The following is an 11,870-nucleotide window of genomic DNA, read 5'->3' on the forward strand; positions in this document are numbered from 1 at the left end:
CAGGGTATAGTTAAGAACTGAAATTAGACTTATTTCACAGATAAGTCAGTTTGAAAGTTCACTTAGTATCTGTAAATGCCATACTTGTTACCTCTGATAATATTTTAGATCCCGCGCTATCTGCCTATATTTCACTTATATTTATGAGGGAATTGGAATTAGTTTGGGTTTTCTCAAAAGCAAAAACTATTAGGTAAATATTTTCATTTTAAAAATTTTGCATATTTACTATATTTACTCATATTTGAGACAGACATTTATTACCTTTGTAAGACAAACAACAATATGTTAGAAAAAGATGATGGTAGGAGAAATATCATGGTATGGAAGATAACATACTGCTTTTGTTTTTAAGGCAGTCTTCTATAATGTAATCAGGATAATGATATCCCATCATCTTTGCCATATTCATTGTCAGAAACAAGTTACAGGTCCTGTCCACACTCAGGAAGAGGGGATTACACAAAGGTGTGAACACCAGGAGGCAGGGATTCTAGAGAGCAGGCCACTTTAGGGTCTGTCCACCATTGCCATAAAATTCCTTCTTTTAGCTGCATCCTACAAATCTTGATATATTATTATCAATCAGTTCAAAATATTTTTAAATTTCCCTTATGATTATTTCTTTGATCCATCGATTACTTAGAAAAGTGTTTTTTAAAATTTCAAATATTTAGGTATTTCAGTACCTTACAATTTATCGAGATTTGTTTTTATGTTCTCTAATATACGCTCTGTCTTAGTAAAGGTACCGTGTGCATTTGTATTACACCATGTGCATGTGTATTCTTCAGTTGTCATCGGTAATAGTCTGCAGATAACCAGTGAGGTCGATGCACTTGATAGTGTGGTCCATATAGTGTTTGTCTACTTTGTGTGTGTGTGTGTGTGTGTGTATCTATGTCTATTTCACTTGTGTGGTGGTGTTAAAAATCTTTAACTGGATGGGTTTTGCCATTTCTCTTTTTAATTTTGTCAGTTTTCCTTTTTTGTATTTTAAAGTACTTTTATAAGCTGCACATACATTTGTGATTGTATAGCTGCCTTATGAATTTATTTTTCTACTTTTGAAATATCCTTGTTTATCTCTGATATATTGCTTTGAAGTCTGTATGTTGTCTGATTAGTATAGTCCCTTCAACTTCCTGATGCTTACTCTATTAAACTGTGTCTGTGATACAGTATGTTTGAGTTTTGCTTTGTTATCCATTCTGACAGTTTCTGCTTTTAATTAGAGTATTTTGTCCTTTAATATTTAATGAAGTTGTTGGCTTGGATTCTGCTATATTCCTCCAAAGAACATTGATTTGTTCTAGCAGGCAAATTTGGCTGGCAACTCAAATCTCACTTTCTTTTATCCTTAGCTAAGCTGCTTGGAGTCTGTCTTGTGCATGTGTTACCCAGAGATTTGGGTAACATACATAGGTTGGGGCTCTCCCTCTCTGGCTCTCTCCTTTCTTTCCCTTATTTTCCTGCAACTGTAGTTACCCCCAAACTGTTTTCTCTATCTGCATGCCAAAGAGACTGAATTTTCTATGGGTGTTTAGCCCTAACCAGGGCTTACACTCAATCTGTTGTAAGCCATGAAAACAGGAAACTTACTTCATGCCATTTCCTTCTCCAATCATCTTTGACTCCCCCTCTAGAATCTGCCTCCTTTTGGCCACTCTCTGGTGCCTTCAAGTAGTTGTTTTGTTTAGAGTTTACAATTTTTAGCTATGGAGGTTTGATCTAGTAGAAGCTTTTTGGCCATATGAGAAACAAAACTGAGAAGCATTTTGAAACATTGTATTTTAGAAGTTATTTGTGGTGTAATGGGATGGTAAAAATAAGCTATTATAACCTCATTAAATCTAAGCTAAATTTGAGAATTTCCCTTACATTAGAGTCATTTTACTCTACTTTTCTGTCTTCAAAATATAGCTACTTAGAAATAATTGATAAGTGGTTTTTATTATAGCTCCAATTAAAGGAAATTCTTTGGCATAGGTAGTATCTTTGTTTCAGCTGATCCTCATTACCAGTTAGCTTTTTGAAGAGATGATGAGGCCAGGCTTCAGACCCAGGGCCCGGAGTAGTACTTGACAGAATTTTAAAAATATCTATTATTTCAGGGGCGCCTGGGTGGCTCGGTGGGTTGGGCCTCTGCCTTCGGCTCAGGTCATGATCCCAGGGTCCTGGGATCGAGTCCCACATCGGGCTCTCTGCTCAGCAGGGAGCCTGCTTCTTCCTCTCTCTCTCTGCCTGCCTCTCTGCCTACTTGTGATCTCTCTCTGTCAGATAAATAAATAAAATCTTTTTAAAAAAATCTATTATTTCAAAATGCAGATAATGATTGGAGTTATGAGTAATTGTTTTCTTTTACATTATCTTCTGTATTCCCTGTTTTCTACAGTGAGCATGTATTTCTGCTACTGTCTTTATAATTACAAAATGTTTAAATGAGATTTAAATTTTCTAGAAATACATAGCATAGAAAGGAATAGTCTTGTCTGTAATTCTGCTCTCCAGAGGCAACCATTGTCAGCCAAACTGCATGTTGCCAAAGTCCTTTGTTTGCATGCTACCACTTTGATGCATCTGTTTTAACCTAGGGAATGGCCTGACAGCAGCTGGAAGTGCACAAGCTGCACTTGTCATAGACAAACTCAAGGATACTTGTTGTAGATATCAGGAAGATTGGAAAACCGTGACCCAGAAAATTTTAACTTGGTAGGGAGAAAAAAAACAATGCAGAATAATCTAACAGCAGTTAAAATTGCGTATAGTCAGACTAACAGCAGTAGTAAATCTTGAAAATTTAGAGCAACTAAATTTGACCTAGGAAAACCAGACTTGGTAGAAATAATGTCCACAAAACATACTTTTAAAATGATAAGATGTGGGGCACCTTGGTGGCTCAGTGGGTTAAGCCTCTGCCTTCACCTCAGATCATGATCTCAAGGACCTGGGATGGAGCCCTGCATCGGGCTCTCTGCTCAGCAGGAAGCCTGCTTCACCCTCTCTCTCTGCCTGCCTCTCTGCCTACTTGTGATCTCTCTCTCTGTTAAATAAATAAAATCTTTAAAATAAAATGATAAGATGTAATTGATAAAGATAGGACATGATAAATTAATTCTTTGTTAGAAATTTGGTACTTTAGCCTGATAAAAATGATTACAGTAAACTAAAATGGAACAAAATGGAGTTGGTTTAACTATGATTTATTAGTATCATTATTAATTTGACTTTGCTTGTCTTGGACAACATTCTGTGTTAGATCATACAGCTTTAGCTCATTCTTTTTAATGACCACTTTTATGCCATTACATGAATCTAATAATTTATTCCACCTTTTAAAAACACAATTCTGTTTTCCAGAATATGCTTTTAAGGCTATTAACCAGGGTGGCCTTACATCGGTAGCTGTCAGAGGGAAGGACTGTGCAGTAATTGTCACACAGAAGAAAGTACCTGTAAGTAATACTGCCCAGGTAGCCAATTGTTATGGAATATAATGCAAAGATTTTTCACAAGTTTGTACAAAAGTATATGACTACCTATATACATTCACATTACTATTCCTGCTTTGCCTCTGCTTGTCTGTTTCATTCAACAAGTATCTACTGAGTAGCTATGGGTGGTTTAGCTGAGTAGACAGTTAATATATTGAACTTTGTGGTGTGATTATAAGCACAATGGGAATTCTAGATCTTTTGTCTTCAGGGACCTTGAAACAGGCTTTGGTGAGCTATAGTTCTTGCCCACTAGAAACCTGTCATCTAAAAAATGAAGACTGAGTCTCCTCCCTGCCTTTTTAAAAAACTGGTTTTATCTATAAAGTGAACAGAGAACATTTATTATATAATTTATCACTATAATTTTATAGTATTTCTTTTATGATTTTTTTATAATTTTGTAGTATTTTTTTGTCCCTGCACAGAGACCTCTGATTTTTAAAAAGTTACCTTGATTTATTTTGTTCATTAGGACAAATTATTGGATTCCAGCACAGTGACTCACTTATTCAAGATAACTGAAAACATTGGCTGTGTGATGACAGGAATGACAGGTAATTGGCTTAGTTTCTACTTAGATTTGTTATTTTATTCAAATTATTTTTGAGTTTTGTGTTAATTTTTAAAAGGCTTCCTTTAGTGCCTCATTTGCAGATAGTAGGAGTAGATTTGCAGTCTTCCAAGGCTAATTTCAGTATATTCAGAGTATTATAAGCTGTTTTGAAATCTTAAGTATTATAGAATTAGATCTCTGTTTCTATTGCTGTCAGGGAAACTGGGCTGAGGCCACTGTCATAGACATTTATTTCATATATAGTTAATAGTTTAAGGAGATATAAGTATATTTCAAACCTGGTAATAATGTCACTATTAGAAGAGAATGAGAATTACAGAAATTGCTTTGAGTTTCTATTTTCTGAAATCAAGGGAAAATTAAAGCCTACAGAAAAGATCAGAAGAAACATTATTTTCTCTCCTTAAAGCTTGTTCTTTTGGGGATTATTAGACACCTGCAGGAAATATTTTGACAGCTGTTGAAGGGCTTAGCATGAAAGTACAGTGCTATATGTAGAACTCCATCTTTTATTTATTTATTTATTAAGATTTTATTTATTAATTTGACAGGCAGAGATCACGAGGAGGCAGAGAGAGAGGGGAGGGGTAAGCAGGCTCCCTGCTGAGCAGAGAGCCCGATGCGGGACTCGATCCCAGGACCCCGGGATCATGACCTGAGCTGAAGGCAGAGGCTTTAACCCACTGAGCCCCCCGGGCACCTGAACTCCATCTTTTAAAAATGTTTTCCTTTTTTGTCATATACGTGTTGCTGAGTCACTGACTATTCAGTAGTGATAGAAAAAGCCAGAGTGGACCACTTCTGCTTCTCTCAAGTCATAGTGGAGATTTTACATATTTATATAAATATATACATACATGTATATACATACATATATACATATACATATATATATGTGGAAAATTGAAAATCGTCTGATTTTGAGGTTCACTCTTTCCTCTAAAGTAATAAACTTGTGTTTTTTATGCTCTAAGCTGACAGCAGATCCCAGGTACAGAGGGCACGCTATGAGGCAGCTAATTGGAAATACAAGTATGGCTATGAGATTCCTGTGGACATGCTGTGCAAAAGGATTGCTGATATTTCTCAGGTCTACACACAGAATGCTGAAATGAGGCCTCTTGGTTGTTGTAAGTATGCTAAGATGACTCCCAAAGAATTGATGAATTACATGGTGTTTTTTTTTTTTTAGAGAACATGAATTAAGTTATTGCAGAAACACTTGGGTTCTGAACATGTGGTTTGGAAATTATATAAGCTGAGGAACTCTTATACTAAATCAGCAATGAAGGGAAGGTTTCACAATAGTATTTTAGGTATTACCATTTAAGCTTTAGATGCTATTAGATTTTTTACCAAAATATTTCTTTTAAGGGTATGTGATTTGAAAGATCTGAGTCACTGTTATATTGGACTGTTGTAATGGAGGTTTTACTGCAATTCCAGATTATGCTTTCAATGGAAATGCCTAAATTGACATCTTAACAGTGTAGCTCTTTTTTTTATTTTGACCACCCTAAAGAATCAGGCTCACACACATGTTCCTGTGATTGATATTTTTAGAATACATTACATTTCTTAAAAGTAAGTAAAATTCTCTTGGGAGAGAGAGGAGATTTGCTGCTTTTAGATTTAATGTAATGCATTAGCCTAAAAAAATTCAGCACATGTGTTTCTGTGTTGTGTCATTTATGAGAAAAAGCAATCAGCGTAGAGCTTTTCTTCAACATCTGACCCTATTTTTTAACTCTCAGATAAGAATGCTCCCTCAGTTTATTCAGTGATATTCTTTCTCACTCTCATCCTCTTCTGCTTTTTCTTCAGATGTTTTTGCTCACCAGATTTTCTCTGTGTTCCTTCTCTCCCTCTTGGCTCTGTCTGGGTGATCTCACCCTTGAGTTCATGCCTTCCTTTACTACCTGTATACAGCCAGTCACTGCCACGTTGGCAGTAGCCCAGTCCCTCCCTCCGTGTCCTGCAGATACTTCAGACTTGAAATTGTTGCTGTTTTCCTGCTTTCATCCTCAGTGTCTCTTTCCTGTGCTCTCCCCCCTTCCCTGGTCATCTTCCTCAGTCATCCAGCCTCAGCTCCAAATATCTGGTCCTTCTTCATCTCTTCCCTTTGCCACCTAATTTATTTGTCTCTTCTCTCCCTCCTCACTCTTTCCTCATCTTCCATGTTGGTACACGGTTATCTTTTTTAACTCAAATTTTTATTGTTGCTCCCTAGAAAAACCCATTCCTCGTCGAATACAGTGTTAATTCCAAACTCCTTAATATGATGTGCAAGGCCCTGAGAGTTTATTCCCAAGCAGCTTCTTGCATGTCCTGCTTTCCTTCTCAACCTGAAGTGCCAGTAGTATGTAGGTCTTTTGTCATCACCTGGGTGTACCATTGCCTTTCTTGTCTTGATGCCTTTGTATGTGTTGTTCCTTGTGCCTTGATTGCCCTTTGTGTCCTTACCACCTGTGAAACCCTATTCATCTTGCAAGACCCAAACAAAGTAGAGAAGTGTGTGCTCCCTCCAAGCAGTGAGTGGGTACTTCTTTTATGTTGCCATGTACTTTGTGTATAGCAAGTATAACATGTAAAGAAAATTACAGAGTGAATAAAACACAGATACCTGATCAATGTTTATCAATTAAACAAGGTTGAAAATTCCTCATTGTAGCACTATAAAAGTGAATAAAGTAATTGGTTAATACTGAATCTTGAAAGAGAGGGCACTATAGGCATATCTTGGAGATAATGGCAGGTTCAGTACAGACCATTGTGGTAAAGCTAATATCACAATATAGTGAGTCAAATGAATTTTTTGGTTTCCCAGTGCATATCAAAATTAAGTTTATGGTATAATCTATTAAGTGTACAATAGTAGCATTATATCTAAAAAGTAATGTACATACTTTAAATTTAAAATACTTTATTGTTAGAGACCTTGGTATATCTAAGCTTTCAGCAAGTCATAATCACTGATCATAAATCACCATAACACATACAATAATAATGAAAAAGTTTGAAATATTCCAGGAATTACCAAAACATGACACAGACACAAAGTGAGCAAACACTACTGGAAAAATGGACTTCCTCAACACAGGGTGGTTACAAACCTTTGTTTTCAAAACAAACAAACAAACAGAACACAGTATCCCTGAAGTGCAACACGCTATGAAACGAGGCATATATAAAAGAGGTTCAGGAGTTAAGCCATTCTTTAAATACTTTATTACCTGCTTTGCTGAGTAGAAAGTAGTTTGGTGGTGGTATTCGTTTTAATTATGTCATTACAACAACATGATTAGATATTTAATAACAAAACTGTATGTACAGAATTTAGAATTTGATTTCTCTTGACACTAGGGGAATGTACACCAGCAGTATCAAAGGTGGGCAGTGTGAAGATAAGGAAGTAGCCTCTGTATTTCACTTGGTGCCAGCATTCCAGGTGTAGTCCATACACTTTTAGTTCCCTGGAACCCTAAATTCTTAAGAACCTTAAGCTCTTAAACTTAAAAAAAAAAAGAAAAACTCTTCCATAGCCAGCTAAATTAAAGAACTAGTGAAGTTTAAAGTAAGTGAACCTACAGCAGAATATTTAACATGCTATTATTATTTTTTTAAAAGAAAGTATATGAAAAATATGCTTTCCAAGTTTATTGACTGATAATACCTCAGGAGATCAGAGAAACATGTTTTGGGTAGTAGCAAGGATTAGAAAATTGTAAATTACACTTGTGATAGTTCATATTTTAAAAACATCTGGGATAAACCTTTGATGAAATGGAAATTTCTTGGTTACCTAATTTATCTTTAGTAATAACCTGCATTTCATCAGTTTTTTAAAACAAAATACATATCCTAAAATAGATGGCCAGAATAATCAACAACAGCTTTATGACAATACTAAGAGAGAAGAAACTGTGTTGTACAAAGGTACAAGATATTTAATGAGGGTCTTTCTTTTTAGGTATGATTTTAATTGGTATAGATGAAGAACAAGGCCCTCAGGTGTACAAGTGTGATCCTGCAGGTTACTACTGTGGGTTTAAAGCCACTGCAGCAGGAGTTAAACAAACGGAGTCAACCAGCTTCCTTGAAAAAAAAGTGAAGAAGAAATTTGATTGGACATTTGAGCAGACAGTGGAAGTAAGTTAGCCAAAAGCAGCTTTTTTTGCAGATTATTGTATAATTGAAGTTTATAAAGGCTGTTCCTGGTTTAACACATGAGCCAGGTTTGTCAGCTTCATAGTAGAATTGGTGTCAGTCAGCTGACATGGGAACAGTGAGGATTGCTTTTATTCACTTAATCCCTTACCTCATTTCGTAATGTATTTGAGAGTGCTTTCAACAAAACACATAGAAAATGGGAAGATGGGACTAAAAATAAGAATCAAGACTAAGGCCTAAGACCTGCATGGTTATGACTCAGGTTAGGCTTAAGCTTCTTGGTAACAAAAGTGAAAAAATTTAGTAGTTTTTACCCTTATGGCCCTAAAGGCAAAACAGCCACATACCAAATTCTCAGGGAAAGAAACATCTCGGTAACAGAATATATGCTCATAGCATGACTTGGCAGAGAAGTTCTATCTGGGATGCAAAAATAGAGCTCCTTTAACTCTGAGATCTTAAGGGGATAATTCATTATAATTGGGACGTTTTAAATAGACACAACAAGCTAAAATTCTTATACAAATATTTAGTAACCTTAGACTAAAGAAGCCTCTTACTAACTGCCAAGAAATTTTAGTGCATTTTGGAAAGGAGGAGCTGAGATACAGCCATTCTAAAGACTAACAACATGATTCTGATAAATGACAAAAGAAAAATGCTGTCTAATACTTTCATGTTTGGTTGGCAATATCTCATTTATACTAACAGGAGATATAAAGCTAGTTCTCATCTGGGAGGTACTATGCCTTGTTTAAATGTTTCTAAAAGGTCCTTTTTACTTACAGTTCATAATTACATAAGTAATTAATCACATCAGATACAAAGCCCTTAAATACATTCCTAAAATGTTAGTGTAGATTTTCCTTGAAGGAAGACTATATCATTCATGTTTACCCTGTCGTCCTTCTCACCTCAAGTGCTTAGCATAGTCTCCAGCATGTTCTAGTCCTCAAGCAAACAGACTCTTATGTGTAAATCATCCTGTTTTGTTTGATGGATCCCTTTCATTTATGACTAAAATTCATGTAAGCACGTTTCTTCTCATATACGCTAGTAACACGTGGCTTTGGAAATGTATCACTGAAACATGAAGCAAAAAATAAATAGCTTGTTGTTAACTCATGATTTGAATAAGCTTGGAAAGAGAATATCTTGGAGTCTCTGAAAGATACAATTTTAATGTTGGTACTTTTTTCAGACTGCAATTACATGCCTATCTACTGTTCTATCAATTGATTTCAAACCTTCAGAAATAGAAGTTGGAGTAGTTACAGTTGAAAATCCTAAATTCAGGTGAGTTATATTGTCGGCCAAGTACTTAAAAGACGTTTGCTAAGAAATACATTACAGCCTAGAACGGTAGAGGTGTTTGGGTCCATTTGTCCTACAAATCAGGGTGGGGAGTGTGGGGAGCATTTTTTTGAACTACATTTAGAGTTTTTCAATACTTAAGAGATCTGTTTTAAAACTTACTTGAGGTCCCTTTAAGACAGACATAACTGCTTTTCTTCTTATTTCTAAGTGATTTTATATCTGTATCAGAGGTAACATAAAATAACCTTCTCTATGTTAGGAGTAAAGTAAACATAAGTGTTTTCCCTTTTTTAGCCTGAGGCCAATAGAAATCTTCTCCCAGTGTAGTAGTTTTTGGTTTTTTGAGGTGGAGCTTTGATTATTTAGTGGTTAGTTAAGGGGAGCTCTGAAGAGCAGTATGAAATACTGATCTACATCAGATGCTATCTGGAGATCTTTGGAAACCCCAAATTTTGAATACAGCTAATTGAATTGCAGATGCTGGATGCTTGTCTTTTCTTACTAAGAGACTAACTTCCACATATCAACCTTATAGCTTCCATGAGTCAGATCTGTACTGGGTGCTTAACATATACCATCTCACTTAATCCTCCCAGAACCCTGCACGGTGGTTTACTTACCAGGAACCCGGATATGCTTATGAAAAATACTTCGTTTAAATGCATAGATGCATAAATGCATAGATGCATTATTTGTATCTACTCTTAGATCACAGTTACATAGACACTTGGTCATGGTTAGGGATGGGGTGGAAAGGTGGTACATTAAACTTAACTGAGGCTTGAAGAGTTTCTTGTTACTATGCTCTTTTTTTCCCTCCTAATTTACTCTTTTTGTTGCATGCAGGTGAGTGATTTAAACATGAATGAAGTAAAAATTCATAGAATAAAAAAAAAAATTGTGAATCCTCTCCTCCCTGCCCCGTAGAAAATAGTTGTTTTGTTTTGGCAGTACTATTCTAGCAGGAACAATTAATAAAGGACCCGCTTAAAGGACCTGCAAGTTCTTTTTTCTGTTCTGCGACCCTCTGATAGCTTTTAACATTTTTATTTCCATCTATTAGTTAAATAGGTGAGAAGCCAAAGAACCTTATCTTCAAAAAGTTCTGTTACCATTTATAAATTTAGTAGTAGTAAGTATGCTTAAAAAATAACTATAATATGTAACATAAGCATCAACAACTACTATATAAACTACTTACATTGCTCCAGTCTGTACTAAAAAATGTCACTTCTAAAAATGTGACATTTTTAGAAGTCCAGCAGTAATAGATCACATTAAAGGTTGCCAAGCATTTGATCTCTTTGGGGAAATAGCATCTGTTCATCATGAAGTGTTTTCTTATCTCTTAGCTCATAGAAACTTGAGTTATACAAGATGTAAAGGCTTCTTGACATAGGAGCTGAAATAGAATAGATGATGTATAGTTAGCTATATATTTAACTTAATTATCTTCTATCATCGCTGCAACTAAAAGGACTTATTTTCAGAAGACGTAATTTTTTTATCTGATGTCAAAGAAATAAATGTTTTTGTGTATAGATGAAGTTGATAAAATATTTGGGAAGTCTTCCAAAATAATCCAAAGGGATGAGTGGTGGGTAAACAGATTTTTTAAGAGTCTTATGCTCTTAAAATCTTAAAAAATTATGCTCTTATGCCGACCAAGCTAGCCAGGCACTAACAGATTTTTTAAATAGTAGCTATAAATGATTGATTGTTAAAGTGGGGTTTTAGGTACACAGGAATTTATTACTATCTGTTCATTCTACTTTCATGTGTGTTTGCAACTTTACATAATAAAAAGTTTTCAAAAAGTAAAATGGTTGTGGGTTTTCCCCCCTTGCCTTCCAGGATTCTTTCAGAAGCAGAGATTGATGCTCACCTTGTCGCTCTAGCAGAGAGAGACTAAACATTGTAGTTAGTTTACCAAATCCATGACGCCACTTGCCTGTATGTTCGGTAACAACAGACCAACATTATGGAGGCCCCTGGATTGAAAAAGGAACCTCTCCCACTCCTGCCCTACCGCTGAAGTGGTTAGGACTCTGTATAAATAAAATCAGTGCTTTTGGAAAATGATCGCATCCTGTCTTAATTTCACCTCTAGTTTTAAGTGGAGCCTCTGGTGCATGTAGACTGTTCAGTGTTCACCATTGCCACACTGGAGCTTTTCTCGTTTTGTTGACGGAGATCCAGGTTTCTTTGGTTTCAGGAACTTAATAGGCGGAAGTTTAAACTGTAGCTATATGGCCTAACTAAAGGCAAACTAAAAACTGGTTTCAAAACTTGGCTCTGACTGTAAGCGGACA

General features: G+C 35.7%; 1 protein-coding gene across 2 annotated transcripts in view; it reads left to right on the forward strand.

The window, feature by feature from the left end:
* The window catches only part of PSMA6 (proteasome 20S subunit alpha 6), a 33,351-nt gene extending 21,714 nt beyond the window's left edge, over nucleotides 1–11,637 (forward strand). For both annotated transcript variants that reach the window (XM_004773340.3, XM_004773339.3), the window contains exons 2-7: nucleotides 3,361–3,455; nucleotides 3,970–4,051; nucleotides 5,046–5,201; nucleotides 8,042–8,220; nucleotides 9,443–9,537; nucleotides 11,413–11,637. In XM_004773340.3, coding sequence (XP_004773397.1) covers nucleotides 3,361–3,455; nucleotides 3,970–4,051; nucleotides 5,046–5,201; nucleotides 8,042–8,220; nucleotides 9,443–9,537; nucleotides 11,413–11,470 — 665 coding nt within the window. In that variant the 3' untranslated portion in view covers nucleotides 11,471–11,637. The remainder of the gene's footprint in view (nucleotides 1–3,360; nucleotides 3,456–3,969; nucleotides 4,052–5,045; nucleotides 5,202–8,041; nucleotides 8,221–9,442; nucleotides 9,538–11,412) is intronic.
* The last annotated feature ends 233 nt before the right edge of the window (nucleotides 11,638–11,870 follow it).

This window comes from Mustela putorius, unplaced genomic scaffold (assembly GCF_011764305.1).
Source record: "Mustela putorius furo isolate JIRA1106 unplaced genomic scaffold, ASM1176430v1.1 tig00003898_pilon_pilon_pilon, whole genome shotgun sequence".
Classification (NCBI taxonomy): Eukaryota; Metazoa; Chordata; class Mammalia; order Carnivora; family Mustelidae; genus Mustela; species Mustela putorius.